At 41.2% G+C, this 21,239-nt stretch overlaps 1 protein-coding gene across 1 annotated transcript in view; it reads right to left on the reverse strand.

Moving 5' to 3' along the window:
* Positions 1 to 8,733: 8,733 nt before the first annotated feature.
* slc6a8 (solute carrier family 6 member 8) overlaps positions 8,734 to 21,239 on the reverse strand; it is a 72,508-nt gene continuing 60,002 nt past the window's right edge. Inside the window, exons 8-13 of the mRNA XM_083769248.1 lie at positions 14,532 to 14,644; positions 14,266 to 14,409; positions 13,129 to 13,231; positions 12,881 to 12,981; positions 9,434 to 9,604; positions 8,734 to 9,173 (exon numbers count right to left, since the gene is read on the reverse strand). Coding sequence (XP_083625374.1) covers positions 9,036 to 9,173; positions 9,434 to 9,604; positions 12,881 to 12,981; positions 13,129 to 13,231; positions 14,266 to 14,409; positions 14,532 to 14,644 — 770 coding nt within the window. The 3' untranslated portion in view covers positions 8,734 to 9,035. The remainder of the gene's footprint in view (positions 9,174 to 9,433; positions 9,605 to 12,880; positions 12,982 to 13,128; positions 13,232 to 14,265; positions 14,410 to 14,531; positions 14,645 to 21,239) is intronic.

The raw sequence follows: 21,239 nt of genomic DNA on the forward strand, positions 1-21,239 counted from the left end.
AGAAGTTTGCAATATTGTATTAACAATATTGCAAATATAAGGTTCTGAATAACAAACTTTATTTAATTGTCCTTAAATAAATAATAAAATAATAAATAAACAAATAAATAAGACTATTTGCTAAAGGGAAAACTGTTATTATAGTATTATTGATAAGTGAATACATTATCTGTTCAAGTTTAAGCTTTTAACATTAAAATATCATGTGGTTCGACTTGCCCCTCGACTTGGATCAACTTACCCCTTACCTGGGGCAAGTTGAACCACATGCCTCATATTTCCATGGCCCTTTGTCATAGATGCTTACTCATCATTTCAATTGATAGAAGACATCCTGAAATAGATCATTAGATTTTACTGCCATCTCATTTTGCCTTGCTTCCAGGGCAACTTAAGCAAAAAGTGGTTCATCTTACCCCGTTCTCCTAGGGGAAATAGCCAATAATGCGCTTTTGCACAAAATAACACCTGGACCTCTTTGGTGGGGACTCAACAACTACAAATAAAGGTAAAGAAAGCCTTCTAGTCTGAAATGCTCCTTTAAGCCCTAACCACACCGGGTAATGCAACTACTTGCAACCATTATTCCCAATGGCAGTTGCAAGGATCGAGTTGCATTGGTGTGGTTTGTTTTGTTGCGAGTAGTTGCAAGGAGTTACAGCTGGTGTGGTTTGGGCCTTAGAGCAAGAACAGAGCCATAGAGTAGGACAGTATATGTATTATAAAAAAGTGTGAATTGAGTTTCTAGGTGAAAGTGATTTTTGAGTGGTGCAACCACTCCCTTACGGAGCTATGTGTGTGTGTGGGTGGGTGGCTGGCTGGGTGCGTCTGAGCACGAAAACAGCATGGTTGTTTTTCACGGTAACTCTGTCATTTCTCAACCGTTTCGGATGCGGGGCAGCTTCCCGGAATCGGGCCGGCACCCTGAGTGCCACCCCCCCCCCCCCGGGGACCCCCACACGGAGTTGCACCACTCACTTCACACGGGTGTGATTTCTTTTTTTTTTACACGCCTAAATCTGCCATTGACCCCCAATATAATTTTCTCAAATATGAAAGCACTATATTTCTAAAACATTTCAAAGATTTATTTTCAGGAAAACATGTCCACCATATGAACAACATTTTAAAGTTTGAATGGGGTTTCTAGGTGTAAGTAGTATAGGACTGCATGCCAAAGTTTGTGCTATTGCCATTTTCAATACATTGGGCGTTTAAGCTGAATAACTGAAAAACTACCAAGCATTTCTAAGTAAAAACATCCAGCATGTGTGTCCACAGTAAGCTGAATCATAAATAGTGTGAATGGAGTTTCTAGGTGAAAGTCAAAATCTGCCATTGGCCCCATTATAGTGTTTTCAAATTTGAAAGCACCATATTTCTAAAACTATGAAATAGTTAGTAAGATTAATTTATGTCTACCGTAAGATGAACATTTAAAAGTTTGAATGGGTGTCTAGAAGATGAAAATCACTTTTTTCGTGATGTTTATCACATTTGTTTTATCGTCGAAAATCATGAAAATAGTTTCTTGTCCAAAGAAACATGAACTATAGTATGACTTTTTCATGACTTTCATCTTTTTATCGTAGAAATTAAACCACCAGTTTTAAATGGAGGAAACTGAACAAAAGGGGATATTTTTGTAAAGCCAACACCTTTACAAACATATTCTCAAATAAAACAACACATTCAAACCGTCGTCTTGTCATGAACTTAGTTTTATTGCCATAGGTTTTAGTTGGTGTTGTGAGCACAGTGGTATACCCGACAAACAGACAGGGGTCAAAGGGCAAGGGAACACTGGTGATGTCATCGGGGCATGAAACTAACTCCTTTAAGCCGAATTCATTTTCATACTCCATCGCACATCACAAGAACTGATCAACAGTTCACTGTCGCACAACACAGTATACATTTGGTATCATAGCCCCCACAAGACGGTATATTCGAACAATCTTCATTCTCCAGCGAAACAGAAGACGAGGTGTTTCGCAGTGTATAGAGACCCAAGCAATTCGCCAGCAGCTGTCTGGTGGTGGCAAGTCGTTAGTTTCAAGCCCCAGAGGTCATTAATAGCATTAATACAGTCAATAATTAACATAGTTAACTCCTAATCAATAAGCTAATCTAGCGATATGAATGGAAGACTGGTAATTTACAGGAAGTCACATACTGACACCACTTACACAAGGGCAACGAACAAGACACTGGGGTTGATGCGAGGTATATGACCAGAACGGACACACAGACCCGGGGGCTAAACTTTCTTCCACGAGAGTGGAGAGGATAGTGTGCATCTTATTATACGTTAAAAAAGCCTCGAGTCTGTTGTCCGAAGCCTCAAGACAATTCCCTACAAGGACAGAACAGCTGATTTTAAACCTCTTTGAGCTTTAACAGGCTCCAGTGGTATATACATGCAGGGCAGGTTTCCCAAATCCAACTTAAGACACCAGATGAACCAGATGTATGCCCGGCGGTTTAGACCAAAACATCTCTGGTCAGTTGTTGCCGTGAGTCGCTCAGTAACAAAGTGAAATGTACATATAGTCCCGTTATAAGGTCAACCAGTACATCTTTAGCATCCAAGGAGAGTTGGCTGCATTGCATATAGGCTTACTGTATTCTGCAGTGAGTTTCCTGGATAACATATTATAAATTATACATAGTATAGTATCTGAGGCTGACATGAAGACACTGAGCAGCGACAAGTTGATTTGGGGAAACCAGAGAACCTATGGCAGCAAATTAGATGTTCTGTTCCTGTCGGAATACAGCCTATAGGTGTCAAGAGTTGATAAGACAGTATCCTTAATCCTTCTCAACCATCAGTGTGCATATGAAGAGAGAGAGACAGACAGACAGAGTACAGCGGTAGTTGTGGAGGTACTATTACTGGGGAAGACATAATTCAGGAATATTAAGGTTGATACGTAAACCTTTGTTGTCCATCCCTCCTACTGAGTATTAGGCTCTCTCTCTCTCTCACACACACACACACACACACACACACACACACACACACACACACACACACACACACACACACACACACACACACACACACACACACACACACACACACACACACACACAGAGTACTGTAATATGAACAGCTTTACAGGACTGTCAAGTTTACAGATGACAGATAGGCATGAGCAGTTTTACAGTACTGTGAAGTTTACAGTTGTGTTTTTTTTTTTACAGTACCGTGAAGTTTACAGTTGACAGTGGCATGAGTAGTTTAGTGGTAGGGATGGGACGTTAAGCATCATTCATTTAATCGCGGTAAACGCTCACAATAACCGTAAATATTGCGGAGATTTAAATGCATCGTGACATGATCCATCATGCCCTGGACCTGAGTTGGCTGTACTTTTTGCATATCGTCCCATCCATATTTTAAGGTAACATTTATAGCTGACACTAAGTGTTTTTACAGAACTGTAAAGTTAGCGTCATGAGCGGTCTTACAGTCCTGTAAACTTTACATCTTCTCAGTTCAGCAGCCTTTCGCTTGGAGCAAAGATACTGTCCACAAAACCGTTTTGGCAGAGAGACACGAGGACACCAAACAGAATGAATTTTGGTAAAATACATTTCTCTAAAGTTACATTTTTAAATGACTTACAAGTTGTTTAAATGTCTTCACTTTTTTGCCCCTCCCAGGCTAGTCAATGATTGGACGTACACAAGAAAAAAGAAAAAGAAAAAAAGAAAAAAGCCCACAAAAGATATATACACATATTCAAATAAAAAATACTGGCTTGTAAGATGTGTCAGTAAATGTCCAGCTCTTTGTCTACACACACACACACACACACCTCAGTGACACTTTTTCAAATAATAATAATAATAATAATAATATTGGGATTAGCCTTAATCTCACTCAATTAACAATGGCTAGTGTTAGTATTCGACTCTATGGACAGTATTTTGTTTGGAAGGAAGATACACTTTTAAGGAGGTTTTTACCTTTTCATCCCCCCAGATTATAGATTCTACTAAATGTGTCTTCAATGCCAGTACAGCAACCCAGTCGCCAGAGAGAAACTTTTAAGTGTTGCCATGTCTGCGTATTTTAAGAAATTATACATTTGGCTGTAAATATATTATTTGTAAATTTGCCTGTATTGGAAGTTGCACGTCAGGTACAATGACAAACATACCCCAAAGGGGTGGGGACTAAATCATTAAATCAGACTGCTAGGCACAGTTAGGCACAGTCAAATAATAATATAATCGACTTGGAAATTGGACATACTTGAATTGGAAATATAGGATTGATTCAACATGGTCTGCGAGTACAAACATATTATTTGTTCTTCCTTTAACCCATTCTGAACGGGCACCCATTTTGGTGTTGGCATCATGTCATGCTTTAGCTATTGAAAAATAGCAGATCTACAAGCTCATATCGCGCCACCGAGTGGCGCGATACAAGCTTGTAGGTCTGCTATTTTTTGAAAAATCGAAGAACGACTGACATTTTTAGAATCTGATCTCAGGTCAGAATGGGTTCATCAGACCAGTGTGTGTCCGGCGGAAACCTCGTATGAATCTGATCTCAGGTCAGAATGGGTTAAAGAAAATACATTCAATTTATTTCATGATTTTCAGAAACGTACAGAGCTGAGGTTATATCCCTGGCGACATTGAGGCTGTCAGTGGTGGAAAGTAACTAAGTACATTTACTTAAGTACAATTTTGAGGTATTTGTACTTTACTTGACTATTTCCAATTCCCAATAGTTTTACTTCTATACTCCACCACATAACAGATGCAAATATTGTACTTTTACTCCACTACATTTTGAAACTTTAGTTACTAGATAGGCCTACTTTGTAGTTTGATTATTATAACAAAACATACATCGACCGATACGTGTATCGTACTTGTACTATTGATACTTGTTTAGATTGCATTGGACTGCATTGTGTTGACAAGGTGGTGTTTAGGTGGAGTTGCGTTAGTCATAGGCGTTTGTAGCCAGACACAAAACCGTCCTCACCAACATCGGAGGAGTAGGAGTGTTTGTTGCATTAAAAACCGGGTGTCAAATCACCTCAGCAATGGCAGTTCCATCAGCCAGCAGACATCTGGCTTGTTCTATCCATTTTCAATCTCAAACATTTTCTGCACCGTGTCATGGCGTGTGTTCAAAAAGTGGAACAACTGCTGGTATTGGCTGGTGGTCACCACAGAATTAACTGGGTTGAAAGCAGAGTAGCAGACATCAAATATTTGGACAAAATGCTGACATATTTAAGCTAACCACTTTGTCTAACTACCGTACACATATCTAAAATATTATCAGCATTTAAACGGGATGCCAGGCTTAATGTGGTTACAAAGCGTCTCAGATAAAAAATATATACTTCCTTTATGAACAGAAGATTTGCAGGCTATGAAGGTGGTTTGTTTTATTTTGGATAAATCATAACATGAATGCTAAGCCTTGGGAGGTCTGAGGGGGAAAATACTGTACTTTCTGCTAAAAACACACAGAGAAAAAGCTAAACAATTTAAAATTCATCTAAAGCTAAAACTCTTCAAACACTTGAGCACTTGATCATAAAAAAAAAAGAAAAAGTTTCCCTTTCAGAGTGAGCGTTAAACTCAATTTATATTCCGCCGCGAAGCACCGGCCGCGTGGTTTTAACGCTTATGTTCTTCTGTCACGCGTCGCCATCACACAACGGAATATAAATCCAGGCATTACTGCATCGCAGCAATATGGTCTTTCTGATCACCCGTGTAATACTAGCTTCACGTTGCAAAGACAAAAAAAGACCTATTCACACCAGTGACTGGGATTTATATTAGAATCTGAATGTTTTTTTTATGTTATGTTTACAAAGGTTTTTTTCTGTGCAAAGATGCAAATTGATTCTAAGGGATAATCTTAAAAACAGATGTTGAAATTCAAAACTACTAGATTTTTTTTGTTCTCATCATCACTGGTGTTAGAAGGGCTTTTAAAAAGCACAGCATGTCAAATATATATATTTAGGAAGTGTGTTTTTGTGCTAGCCATACAGGCACAATGCTGATGATACTGAGAAATGTAAGAGCAAATTAAATATAGATTATGGTAATAATAACCGAGGCAACTGTACCATATCTTTTTGTTTTGGACAGCTGTGCTGCGCGTGTCGTTAGCTAAACATGAGCGATCAGTCAGAAATCATCATCGTCATCACAATTACATACTGCATCAAATATATAACACACAATATATATTATTCAATATATATTTCTCATACTGTATGTTTAAGCAAAATAAAAACCTTAACAAAATAAATCTCTGATCCATTTTACAATATGTAAAACAAAACCAAAAATTGATATTCCTAACACATTTCTTTAAAAAGTGCTAGTGATATTATTTTACAATGTGCAAATGTTTGTTTTTTTAATTTGTTTTAGACAGTATATCTTACATTCTAATAATTGTTCTATCTTCCCAATGAGTGGTTGATGTTTTTAGTGGTTGCTTAGAGACAGAGTTCTAGACATGCCCCCTACTGAGGGGAGGGGTTAGATGTTAGACACGCCCCCTACTGAGGGGAGGGGTTAGATGTTAGACACGCCCCCTACTGAGGGGAGGGGTTAGATGTTAGACACGCCCCCCCTGCAGACTTCTGGGAGGAGTGGTTTGTTAACCAGAGCCGTTTAACCCATTCTGGGCGGGAACCCCTTTTGGTGTTTTTAAACTAAGCATTATGTTATACTTAGCTATTGAAAAAATAGCAGATCTACAAGCTCATATAGCGCCGCCACCGAGTGGCGCCCTACGAGCTTGTAGGTCTGCTATTTTTGAAAAATCTTTAAAAATGCGGCACAAATCTTTGAATATATATATATTCTTTCAGAATACTTTTTTGTGTTTTTTTCTCGACGTCAGGCCTAAATGGGTCAAAGCTGTGTGGGTTTGGCTATCAGCTGTCGGTTCACCGGGGGTTAAGACAAAAACACAAGGCATGGTTTGGCATCAATTTGTGAGCCCTCCCTTCCCTTTCCATCTTTCCTTCTCTCCTTCCCTCTTTCCTTTCCGTCCTTTTCCCTTTGCGTCGCAATTCCTTCCTTTTTTTCCGTTCTCCCTCTGTCGTTTGTTTCCAATAATATATAACTCGGCTCTAACTAACGAATAATAACACGTCTTTATGTCTAACGCAGTCTGTCCTAGTTGACCCAAACCACACTTCTAACTCATGATGATGGCATCACCATCCTATGCTTACTTGAAGATCGTCGTGGTAATTAACGACCGGTTCATTAGTCCTACTGTGTCTGTAGCTGTGTGTGCCATGTGTGCGATGTGTACGATGTGTGTGTGTGTGTGTGTGTGCGCGTACAGAGGACTGATCTAGGCAGTTTACTGGTTCATATGGCAGCCATGGAGCCCTGCGCCGGGTTCGAGGGTCAGAGCTTGAACCCTGCAGGGTTGAAATCTACATCCTTTTGGCACTTAATTGATTCATTATTTGCACATTGAGTGTCGACGTCTCATCTTACGTGATACGTACTGTCCACTAAACCAGAATTACCTTCAAAGTAGCCTTTTAGAAATACAGGGAACCGATACATGTTCACTGTGTGAATCAACAGCTGGTTTCACATCTCAAGACCAAGATCCTAGGTCAGCCAGTGATCGAGACTGATCCTAGGTCAGCCAGTGATCGAGACTGATCCTAGGTCAGCCAGTGATCGAGACTGATCCTAGGTCAGCCAGTGATCAAGGCTCAAGGCTATAAGACATGCTGAAACCGGGGGATAATAAATATTCAAGACAAATAGGCTTTCTAAAAGTATGAAACTGTCAAAGTTGACTCAATGGCAGGACTTTGGTCATATTTATATAAAGGGAGATTAAGTCTCAAAGATTTAGATGTTCTTTTGTGGTGTCTATTTGTTTGGTGAAACAAACTTCCAACATTCAGGGTGTCTCGTTTTTAAAGTGCTTAGATTATAGTTTGGGGACGTTGACACTTCTTAAAAGAAAAAGAAGATTTCCAGCTTTTACGTTCAGGTTCTGATAGTGGTCAGCATTGAGTGTGGTCACAGATGAGAGGTTTTTACGTCAGTCTGCTTGTTTAGAACTCTGTCTTATATAAGCCCCATTTCTACTTTGTCGCGTGTCGAAAACGACAGACCTAGAAGCTCACGCGTCGCGTCGCGTAGGTCGGCTGTTTTCAGCGAGCAACACCGAAGCATAAACGAGGCTTTAAACATGGACCATTATATACACATGCACAGATCATGGAACTTTTACAGATGTGTACAAAAGGAGACGCCAGACTAAAGTGAGCTATTTCTGTAGGTTTTGAATGGCACAGCATTGCAGTGCTTGTTGTTACTGTACAAGGTGATGTGGTCATCATCACTGATGGAGGAGGTTCTTGTGGTGATGTATAGCTGAACGTGTAATGGCCACAGATACTAATGGACAAAAGCCAAGAGTGTGTGTGTGTGTGTGTGTGTGTGTGTGTACATGAGTGTGCAAGTATGCGTGCCCCCATTCAAAGACAACATGGCATTGCTGCCAGCCCCCCAGCCCATTGGGACCTATATGTTGGTAGAACTTCCCCCCCCCCCCCCCCCCCCGAGACGTCATCTGTGACATTTAATTATTGCTATATAGCAAAATAAAATTATTTGATAAAAAAAAAAAAAAAAAAAAAAAAGATTTTCAGAACATTTTAGGTTTGTTTGAAATGGGTAAACAGTAAAAAAAAAAAAAAAAAAAAACGTTCAATATAAAATCAGCCAAATGTGTTACCAGTTTGAAGAACACTTCCCCCCCACCCCCCACCACCCCCCCAATAAAATGGCTTATCTTTGGGAAGCGTTGGCTTGTTGTGTCGTTGCGTCGATCCAACGATAAAACCCAGGGAATATAATTCTTCTCCATTTCAAATCCGTATGATCCGTGTGCCGACAGGGGGTCGGGAACTGAAGGTCGTTTTTTTCTTTGGGGGGGGGGGGGGGGGGGACAGATGACGGAGAGCTGTGATTGGTGGAAAGGCCTACTACATGACGCTCTCAAAGATGATGACCTTGTCGTCGGAGCCCGGGGACAGGGAGGGCAGTGACTTCATGTGGGTGTCGGGGGACATGTACTCCAGATGGTGATGACCCCACACAGGCGTGGTCAGATAAGCCCAACGCTGAAAACAACAAAATGCATTATTATCACCAGGAGTATAGACAAAACAGTATAGATGATAACAAATATTGTGAGCTTTTAGATTGAACCAATAAGCCACGAGAGGTCTCAGGTTACCGGGTATTTTACAATGGCTGGGGGGCGTAGGCAGACCTGACGCGCGGCGGAGGGTCTTCTACCCTCTCCCAGCCATTGGAATGGCTGGTAACCAGCCAATCGGAATCAAGTATTGGGACTACCCGTTTCAGAAAATTTATTAACCTCCTTGAGGGTTCCTTTGGCGGCGGCGAGTTTATAGAGAACGCTGACAGGAATGCACAGCATGGAGGACAGGGCCATGCACCAGCCGATCACCTCGCCCCACCACGGATACACATACGAGTTGTTGTAGGTCAGAGGCTTGTAGTTGAACAGATGGAAGAAGAAGATAAACTGCAGAGAGAGAGAGAGAGAGAGAGAGAGAGATGGTTATCTGGGCGGCATATCGACAATTTAGCCGTTTAGCAGAACAGACATTCTTATAGGGCCGATTCATACTCCTATTTTACCGCTGTTTCGGCGCTGTAGTGCCGAAACGATTTCGGCTCGTCAGAAATTTTCAGTAGCACCGAAGAGCCGACTTTAGGACGGCTAAGAGCCATGGAGGAGGGATCGCGGTTTACATAAACAACAAATGGTGCTCCCAATTCACTGTGAGGGAGTCGTTGTGTAACCAGGACATTGAATTACTATGTCTAAGTATGCGACCCTTTTATCTACCGCGCGAATTCGGTAACATTGTGTTGTGTGCTGTTTACATCGCACCTAGCGCGAATGCTGCTAGGGCAGCCACCGCTGTAGCTGACTGTGTTCACAGGCAATTGAAACGCACCCCCGAAGCACCGTGTTTTGTCTTGGGTGACGTTAACCACTGTAAACTCGAATCTGTGCTACCTGGATTTCAGCAGTATGTTGACTGTAAGACAAGAGGGAACAACATCTTAGACAAATGCTATGGCAATATTAAGAACGCCTATAGAGCCAAGGCTAAACCTCCTCTGGCCAATGCAGATCACAATGTTGTTAATTTAATCCCCACATACAAGTCACTGCTTAAGAGCAGTAAACCACAGGTTAAAACCATTTATGTGTGGGACAATGATGGCATTGAAACGTTGAAGGGATGCTTTTGTTGTACTGACTGGAGCCTCTTCCATAGCCTAGACCTGGAGGAGGCTACAGATACCATAACAGAGTACATTAAGTTCTGTAAAGACAATGTGTTGACAAAAAAGACCATAACAATGTACCCCAATAATAAACCCTTCATTTCAAGGGAAATCAAAGAATGCATAGTTAGGAAACAAAGGGCATTCAACAGCGGGGATTTGGTAACCATGAAGAATATTCAGAAGGAGATTAACCTTAAAATAAGGGAGGCTAAACAGAAGGAGAAGGAGAAGTTTGAGGCCTACTGCTCCTCTTCTAATTCCAAAAGAATGTGGGAATCTATGAAGGCCATGACCAACATGGCTCCAGCTAAGAAGGGCCTTTGTGTTGCTAATGAAAAGGAAAAGGCAGATGAATTAAATAACTTTTATGCAAGGTTTGAAACAGCTGACTTTTCGCATGAACAAAATGCTGCCCTAGAGTCTGTATCCACACACAGTGATCTGGGAATTACTGTAGATGAACGTGAAGTCCAGAGGTTGTTTTCCCACACATGTCCCCGGAAGGCTTCAGGTCCAGACGGGATATGTGGCCGGCTGCTGCATTCATGCAGTCAGGAGCTAGCTGAGGCTTGGTGTCCCATCTACCAGAAATCACTGGACTCATGTACTGTTCCCCCCACCTGGAAAGACTCTATCATAATTCCTGTTCCCAAAAGGGCAGGCTGCAAAGAAAATAATGACTACCGTCCTGTCGCCTTGACTTCAGTAGTCATGAAATGCTTTGAGAAGATCATTGTCAGTCTGCTGAAGGCAGCGGTAGGCTGCTCATTGGACATTTTTCAGTTTGCCTATAGGAGCAACAGGGGTATAGAGGACGCAGTCTTGACCTTGGACCATTTTCTTTTGAAACACTTGGACAATAACAAAGCCTATGCACGCCTTCTTCTTGTAGATTTCAGCTCAGCGTTTAACACAATACAGCCACACTTATTAATTAAGCGGTTGAGGGACCTAAGTGTCCATCCGCTTATTATTAGATGGTACCATTCATTCCTAACTAAACGCACACAAAGGGTCAGTGTCAATGGCACTATGTCAGAGAGCAGAACCATGAGTACTGGAGCACCCCAGGGCTGCGTTAGCTCACCTGTCCTTTTTACCCTGTACACTAATGAGTGTAGAAGTGGCAACCCGAACAATTACATCATAAAATTCTCGGATGATACTGCCATCTTAGCCCTTCTGGATAAGGATAGGGATGTAGCTGACTACTTTTCAGAGGTACAGAACTTTGTTAAGTGGTGTGATGACAACCACCTAACTCTTAATGTTAAGAAGACACAGGAGATGGTATTTGACCCCAAGAGTATTGGTGACCACAGGCCTGTGGTCATCCATGACTCGACCATCTCACAGGTCTCCTCATATAAATACCTGGGGATCTGTATTGACAACTCAATGACTTGGAATACACATGTTGACAGTCTCTGTAGTAAACTACAGCAAAGACTGCACTTCCTTCGGCGTCTCAGGGTTCATGGTGTTGACCAAAGATTTATGTTAGTGTTCTATCGAGCAGTCTTGGAAAGCCTGGTCAGGTTTGGCATCACAGTTTGGTTCGGTAATCTCTCAGTGCAACTGAGGTCCAAATTGTTCAGATTGGTGCAGACTGCAGGGAAGATCATAGGGGTAAGACAACTCCCCTCTCTTCAGTCTATTTATGAGCAGGCTACATTAAAACAGGCTCAAAAAATTGTCAGTGATGTTACCCATGTTCTATATGGCGAGTTTGTACTTCTGCCCTCTGGGAGAAGATACAAAGAACCAAAGTGGAAGTACATTAGATTTAAAAAATCGTTTGTATCAGCATCAACTAAGATGCTGAACGAGGCTCTGAAACAGCGGTAACTACGTGAGGCCTGATTATCCACATCATGTGTGCAATTGTGTAATGTTGTGTCTTCCTCTGTAATGTATGTTTGTTGTCATTGATGTTTTATGTGTGGCTGTAGCTGGGGTGAAAGCCCAAGACAAATTTCCCTTGTGGACAATAAAGTTTACCTTGACCTTGACCTTGACCTTGTACCCGCCCCCCCGAACCTCAAATGACGTCACATTGTAGGCTCTACAGCGCCGAACCGACTTTTATTCGGCTCTAAAATAGGAGTATGAATCGGCCCTTATCCAGAGCGACGTATAATCAGTGTTAATCCATTTAAATAAATAAAAGAACGTTGGCTCTGAAATAATGTATATTCAAAGATTTGTGCTGCATATATATATATATATATCAAATGCAGGGAGACCGTGTAGTGCCTCAGTGAACTAGGAAATCCATAAAAACCAAGAAACTGGCATCAGTTTGAACACTAAAATACTATAAAACAATATATTTGTCTTTTGAAACTATAACATACCGTACCAATCAATTGGATTTAATCTTTGACAGACTAATTTACCATACAAAAACAAAATACAATGCCGTCATGCGGTACAGTATGTACAATTATTTAATGAACAATTTAACCGGGGCATATCGTCATAATCCTCGTCTTACCAGACAGACAGTGGGAGTAATGAAAGACCAACACCATTTCATCCATGGAAACGGTCTGTAGCCAATCATACGAGCCACATCATCCATGAAGCGATCAGCTCCTAGTACACAGAACACACACACACACACACTGTCAAAACACAATACATAATGCACAATGTGTGTGTGTGTGTGTGTGTGTGTGTGTGTGTGTGTGTGTGTGTGTGTGTGTGTGTGTGTGCGTGCGTGCGTGCGTGCGTGTGTCTCACCATAAACCCAGGCCACCACCACACACTCCCAGAAGGCTTGCCAAAGTAGAGTCATTCCACTGGCGGAGTAGTAGTCAAACAGCTGGAAAACATACATTCCACCCTACACATGCACACATACACATACACATACACATACACATACACATACGTGTTAGAGCCCTAGCTGTGCCGTCACAACTTAATCCATTCCATCAAAAAAAAATTTTTTAATAATATATATATTCAAAGATTTGCGACACATTTTCACGAGAAATCAATGCATTCCACAGGGTTGGGGCAGCAATTCCAGAACAGTGGAAAACATGGCAATTAGATAACATCACTCGGTTGATTTATCAATACCAACATTTGAGTTAGGCCATAAGCGTTTTGTCTGGTCGAGCGTGGGTTGGACTTGGACGTGGGTTCAACTCCAATGACATAGCTTGAGTCGCACTAACATTGGCCCCATATGGAACGTCACTCCGCTATAATGTAGCTCTACATATCGGAAGGAGAGGTTCCATGTGGGGCTGGACCTGTGTCGACATCCACGCTTGCTGCTTCAGTATGTTTCGCATCAGGACAGCTTTGTGCTGTCATTAATGTGGTGAAATCTTCACCGCAGCGCATCGTTCGAGCGAATCGAGCCCCCTTGTTGAAGCAGCTAGCATGGAAGCTAACGTTCGCGTAGCAGCCCCATATATATCGAACCTTCCCCTCCGCAATTGCACACAACCGTGCTGTCATCGATAGCTTTGAAAATGTAAATGTCCCATTTACGGGGCAAAGGCGATATAAGCGGCTTCTCCATTCCTTTGGATGAATGTGTGGCGGTGTGTTGTTGTCCGTCTGTCTGACGGCACGCAACGCAATGCATTATGCACTGGAGGCTGTTTGGTGCGCCGTTTTATATTGGTCCGACTGCCTGCTCTGAAACTCGTCCTGTGAGAAACGTTCCGGTGTGAAAACAGGAGTGCGATTAAATGCGTTTGCTTTCTTAACGCGATAATTGTTCTGTAGTTAATTAATCGCAATTAAAAGTCCCGGCCCTATAAAAAAAAAAAAACACAACCCGGCGAACAAAACAAACCAATTGACCAATCATACCATACCAATCAAAACATGAACCAATCACGCATCGGCCTGACTGACCTGTGTGATCATGGAGAGGTCGATGATGAAGCACAGGATGCAGCAGATGGCCACGGCGATCTGGTGGCGGTAGCGCTGGTACTTCTTCGACGTCTCCGGAAACAGGTCCAGAATGCCCGTCACGAACCCCTCCACGCCCACGAACTGGAGAGGCAAAGAGTGAGTGAGAAAGAGGTGGCTCTGGGGGTGCTTGCGCGTGTGCGTGCATGCGTGCACGTGTGTGTGTGTGTGTGTGTGTGTGTGTGTGTGTGCGTGCGTGCGCGTACCTGGCTGTCCAGTCCCAGCAGTAGCAGCATGAAGAAGAACAACGCAGCCCAGAGAGGAGCCACCGGCATCAAACTCACCGCTTTGGGGTATGCTATGAACGCCAGGCCTGGACCTGAGACACACACACGCACACACGCACACACACGCACACACGCACACATGCACACACAGAGTGAGAGACAGACACATCATTCATCTGGAGCTGGATTTATGGGCTATGCTTTCCCAGAGAGACAGACAGACAGACAGACAGACAGACAGACAGACACATAGTACGCACAGTTTTTAACTACACACTCTCACACACACACACACACACACACACACACACACACACACACACACACACACACACACACACACACACACACACACACACACACACACAAACTAGCACACACACACACACACACACACACACACACAACAAATACACACAGCAGTAGGTTAGGGGAGGAAGAAAACTTAAGTAGACAGATACAAAGACGAAGGTAAGATAAAGACATACAGGATGAGAAAAACAGGCAGAAAGAGAGACAATTTAGAGACACAGAGAGAGAGGGAGAGAGAGAGAGAGATGGAGAGACAGAGACAGAGAGATGGAGAGGGAGAAAGACAGTGATATGGAGAGGGAGAAAAGAGAGAGGGAGGGAGAGAGAGAGAGATTTGTGATGTGTGTGTGACTGAGGTGTTCAGGTGTGGCCTTGGCACCATTTCATTTGGGTATATGATCCTGTCGGGAGCGGATGATAATGATATCGTTACGTCATGTTGTAGTATTGTTTTGTAGTCGACAGGCAGGAACAACAGGCGGCAACTTCCTTTTCCCTCAAACCGATTTTTCTCAATAAAAGCTACAGGCTACGAGAGTTCGGTTTGAGGGAAAAGGAAGTTGCCGCCTGTTGTTCCTGCCTGTCGACGACAAAACAATACTACAGCGTGACGTAACGATATCATATCATCCGCTCCCGACAGGATCATACGGACTTTTGAAACAGAGACCAGGCTTTCCTCCGAGGTGGTGGAAAGCCTGGTGAGGTGAGGTTAGTTCAGGTGTAGTAGTGAGGTGTGTTGAAATGTATGTCATCTGTTCACCTCTGATCCTCTTGTCCTCAACTATACGTCGTCAAAAGGTTTAGGTTTCATATCAACAATAACTCTTCCGTAATGTTACTGAATGATAAAAACCATGACGAATGATACAAATTCTGTAGCACAAAGTACATGTGGTGGATATGGGGAATAAGGTTTTACTACTGGTCAACGACTACTTGCATATTGTTTGTCGATTATGTTCTCGATTGACGAAGTTTATTTGAGTACTCTGAGTTTGAGTCGTCGGTTGTGTGTAGTTTACTTGAGTACTGTGTTTGTTTATGAGTAGTTTATAGTCAAGCAGCCATGTTATTTGGTGGAAATGTAAAAGTGCTTTTTTTGGTGACAAACTAAGTATGATGGCAATGAAAATGTATTCGGTATATTCATTTCCCTATCATTTTGAAAAGAATATCACACACATATTTAGGTTACCGTTTTTAAAGTGATTTTAAGATATGTGACCTCGAAGGAAACGGACTTGCAATGAAACCCCGCCCTTGTTGTGTCATCATCAGTGACTTTAGTTCAGCGTTTATTTTGTTGAAAGGTTTATTTTTGTTTGTTTGTGTGTCTTTCCGTGTAGGCCTACAGTACCGTGAGTGTGCTCCTAGGATGTATCGTGTCTGTGTGTCCACCACACACAGTAATGTGTGGACGTTTCCTGTATCAACTTTTAGACGACCTTTCCATCAATAGCAGGCATTTCATCAAACTTAACCCAGTCAGAATTAATTAACCATCCCCTATTTGGGGCAAATTTGTCACAATACGTCAAAATTTGTCAAAATGTGTGAAAATTCGTCAAACATTTTCAAAATTTGTCAAAAAGTGTTTCACTTAAAAAAAACACGAATAGCAAAAATTAACAGATCTACAATACTGCGATGATTGTAGATTGGCTATTTTCACTATTTGTCTCCAAGTACACAGGGCTTAAAAGACCACCCATTTTCAATATAATCTTCATATAACTGGTGGATCAGTAATGCTCATTGTAAGAGTGACTCATCGGTGGGCTGTGGACAGTTCAGAAACCTGTGTCTACCAGAGACATTATTGGTATAGGTCATCTCAAAGATCAAACCTTTTTTATTATTATTATTATTAATGCAAGAACAATGGCTTCTATTTCAGCATGCTAACATTGCCTGATGGAAAAGGCTGTAGCTTGGAATCCCCATCAATGATGCCATTGGTATAGGCAGGTTTCTGAACTGTCCACAGCCCTCCTCTGAGACAGAGTGAGTAAAGGGTGCCATGTTATAATTAAGCAATATTATTACACAAGAGGGTGTGGGTTAACGTGATTATTGCCACGACAGGGATGCGGTCAGGAACGAGACGAGTCGAGTTCCGCAAGCATCACTGAAGTGGCAATAATCACGTTAAACCACACCTTCAAGTGTAATATTGCAATAGTTACCCTTGTAACTAAGAATATCGCTGAAAAAATATATTTTCTTAATGACAGATGTAGTCACTACGACCACAAATGTCCCAAGAAACTAGCTAGCCCCAGCCACCGAGTTTGCTAGCGCTCTGGGAAAACAGAGCAGCTGAATTCTTTGTTTTGATTAGTGAGGACCAATTATATGAAGATAAGGTGAAAATGGTAAAGGGTTCCTTTATTTTTCAGCTTTTTTATATATTTCTTTTTTACAAATTGAACCCTGTACAATGGTGTCACTTGCTACAAAATATACAGAATTTTGGTTCATCATTACATCAAGCTCATAGTGATGTTCTACTTATTTCAATCTGCTTCATGCAGTCAATTATTAATAAAGAAAATGTGAATAGTAGGAGTTTGCTATTCCTTATTTCACCAAAAATTATGTGTCAATGTTTCAGGCAAGCTAGGCCAATCCTATTGCTCATTCAACACATCGCACATTGCTCTTAAAATTATTCATGTGACATACTAGGCTATATATTTGCACTAATATGAAGGGGGGGTGGGGGTTACAAAAATGTATGCGTTTCAAATGATGACACTTGCAGATAATATTACAGTAAATAATGCTGTCACTGCAGGGTCAATATAGTGTAGGCATCAAATGAACGTTACCATGAAGATGGCGTTTCTGCTTTTGTCTTCATGTGTCACAATTATCATCTTTAGAATGTCACATCATCACATAGCTCACAACACTCAACACCAAAGTTACTAATACATATCAACAGTATTTTCTCAATATTTGTCAGGAGTGTTCATTTTTTGTTCCCATTATGCTCATTATGATTCTTATATTTTGTTAGTTTCTCTACATGTGTCTGTAAATATGGTAATATATGCTCCATATTTTCTATTCTCTAATATATATATTTTATTCACAACCAAAGGTCAACGCAATTGTAGGCTATGTCAAGTTTATAAATACAACTCAAATCAATATAAATGTGGTTAAAGGACAACTTTAGTTTTTTTCAACCAAGGTTCATGTTTTAGGTCGTTATTAGAGTGTTCTTTTCGAGTGGCGCAACCACTCCAAGGAACAGCAATGTCCGTGTTGGGGACAGCCTTCCATTTCCGAAACACCGCCATCCAGAAACACCGCCATTCCGAAACCCGGCCGAAACGCCGCCATTCCGAAAGGGTGTGAGTTGTCTATTTTCATGTCAATCAATGGCCGCTCATTCGGCCCTACGGAGCTGTTATTTAATGAGCCCAATACGCGTGCGTCCATAAACCCAACGTGTCTAATGAGTGGCCATTGACTCAGAAATGGGCCATCATGACATGGACCGTTTGATCTCCAATACTACAATACTTCTTTCAGTTATCCTTTTTGTTGATGGATAGAATGAGTTAAGTTTATCCACCTATATGCCTGTGTTCACCTATGTGTGTCTGTGTTGGTTAATGAGCACCAGTATATGACTATGAGTACCAGTAGGGGCGCTGTTGTGCCAGAAACAGAGAGAGGGATAGTGCTGCACTGTTGCCTGCTAATATGAGAGACAGAGAGAGAGAGAGAGAGGAGTTGCACCACTCAGTTCACACGGGTGTGATTTTTATTTATTTGCTGCTTTCTTTCGTTTTAGGGATTTTAGCTGTTTTTGAGCATTCGAGCATGGGTTGAGCAATATTTTTTTTTTTTACAAAATGTTATAGAGATTTTATTTATTTATTATTTACTATAGTCCCCAAGAAATTACATCTGGCAACAAAAGATCCCGGGATCTACTGAAAGTGTCAAACTGACATTGAGCCTATGACACACAGTCAGTGAAGCACACCTAAGATTCCATGCCCAGACAAAAGAAGCTGTCTGCTTCTTTTCCATCCACCAGCTGTCTAAAAACTCGTAAAAGACGACGGCAGACAGCAGAAAACGGCCACCCTTGTCTGCCCAGGTCTGGCAACAGCTAGACGCGGCCGTTTTCCGCTGTCTGCCGGCGTCTTTTCCCGGGTTTTTAGACAGCATGGTGGATGGAAAAGAAGCTCCACCCACACGGCTAAATGCCGCGACGGCCAGATTCCCGGAAACGCTTGCCCCGCAGCGGGCATTCTGCCACGCGGGTGGAGCTTAATTTCCATCCACCGGCTGTATAAAAACCCGGAAAAGACGCTAGGCAGACAGCGGAAAACGGCCGCGCCCGTCTGTCCAGGTCTGGCAACAGCTTGTAGTTTCCTCCTCCAAGCAGAGGTGGAACCGTGGAAAGCCCTCACTGCACTAAATAAACAACCAATGATCGCATTTATATAACGTTTCCTGAGCCTCTCTCTGTGTGTCACGGAGAAGTGCACAAGCCTGTGAGCATGCACCGATGTGTCCCAACGTGTTACACGGACTGCAGTGACCCATTATGCTTTGCAGTCTGTGGTGATTGCATGATGATTCAAATGTAGCCTACAGGAACAGGTCACCACTTTTTGGTGCGACACAGCTCACACACGGCTCTTGTTTACATTCCGTTGTGCCGGCAACAACAAAGAGTGACAAGGATTGGGAGAAGACGCATACTTTATCCTTTAGTAAGGCTTTGGAAGTATTCATTCACACTATTTTTGGATTTATTGGGGAAAGGAGGAGATCGACGTCAATGCGAGCTCCACAACACTAGTAGGCTGCAGTAAATAATAAAAACAATAATAATAATAACATTTTGTAAGCTAAAAGCTAAAATCCCCTAAAACGAAAGAAATCAGCAAATTAAAGAAAAATGTACACTTTCTCTAATAATAACCTAAAACATGAACCTTGGTTGAAAAAAAAACTAAAGTTGTCCTTTAATGTCCATATATACGGTTAATATGTGTGATTGTGGAATGCACCAAACACGTGGAGCGTGTTGCTATCTAATACACAAACACATCTGTAACACTTGTATTACACTGTTGTCACCTTTGGTATTGTGGTATTATCTGGAGTATTACTAGTGTTGTTACCTTTAGTATTGTGGTATTATCTGGAGTATTACTAGTGTTATTGTTACCTTTAGTATTGTGGTATTATCTGGAGTATTACTAGTGTTATTGTTACCTTTAGTATTGTGGTATTATCTGGAGTATTACTAGTGTTATTGTTACCTTTAGTATTGTGGTATTATCATTGTTACCTGTAGTCAGAGATGGGTAGTATTTCAATTAAATGTATTTGTACTTTTAATACACATTTTAATTGCTTTTGAGTAGGCTATTATTATTTAAGTGTATACTTGCTGGCCAGAAAATAATCAGATTTAATTTATAACAAAAAAAATGTTTTTCAAGATTATGTTTTGTGAATTTAAAATGACGTAGCCTTAATTTTATTCCCTAATAAGACATTAACTTTTATCACCAAGTTTAGTATAGGACTAATAGCCTACTCAGTACACAGTGCCGAACAGCCTGTTTAAATCTTTTCTTTTCTTCTGTTTTTTTACAGACCGCCTAATTTACTATTCTCTTCTGTATTTAAATTACATACATCAGGCATCATTATTCTTTTATTTGTATTTTGTATTGTGCCCATCTCTATATATTGTTGTTACCTGTAGTATTATAATATAGTAATATATAATATATATATGTAGGTAGTATTTTGTTGTACTGCAGTTGAGGTGTAGTATATTGTTGTTCCATGTAGTTATGGTGTAGTATATTGTTATTAAGTGTAGTTAATGCGAATATTGTTATTACGTGTAGTTAATGTGTAGCATATTGTTATTAAGTGTAGTTAACGTGTAGTACATTGTTGTTACATAATGTGTAGTACATTGTTGTTATCTGTGGTTAAGGTTTAGTCTATTGTTGTCGTTACCGCTAGTTAAGGGGTAGTATATTGATGTAGGAGTAGTTAAGGTGAAGTACTTTTTACGTATACCTTTTATGTATGTGATTTATTGCCATGCTTTTTGTTCTTGCTTAATGTAAGTCGCTCTGGATTAAGAGCGTCTGCTAAATGCCTAAATTGTAGTATATTGTTGTAAGTGTAGTATAGGTGTAGAATATTGTTGTTACCTGTAGTACAGGTGTAGCATATTGTTGTAGGACTGTAGTGTAGTACAGTCGTATATTGTCACCTGTAGTACAGGTGTAGCATATTGTTGTAGGACTGTAGTGTAGTACAGTCGTATATTGTCACCTGTAGTACAGGTGTAGCATATTGTTGTAGGACTGT

This window comes from Protomyctophum parallelum (genome assembly GCF_964188405.1).
Source record: "Protomyctophum parallelum genome assembly, chromosome: 7".
Taxonomy (NCBI): domain Eukaryota; kingdom Metazoa; phylum Chordata; class Actinopteri; order Myctophiformes; family Myctophidae; genus Protomyctophum; species Protomyctophum parallelum.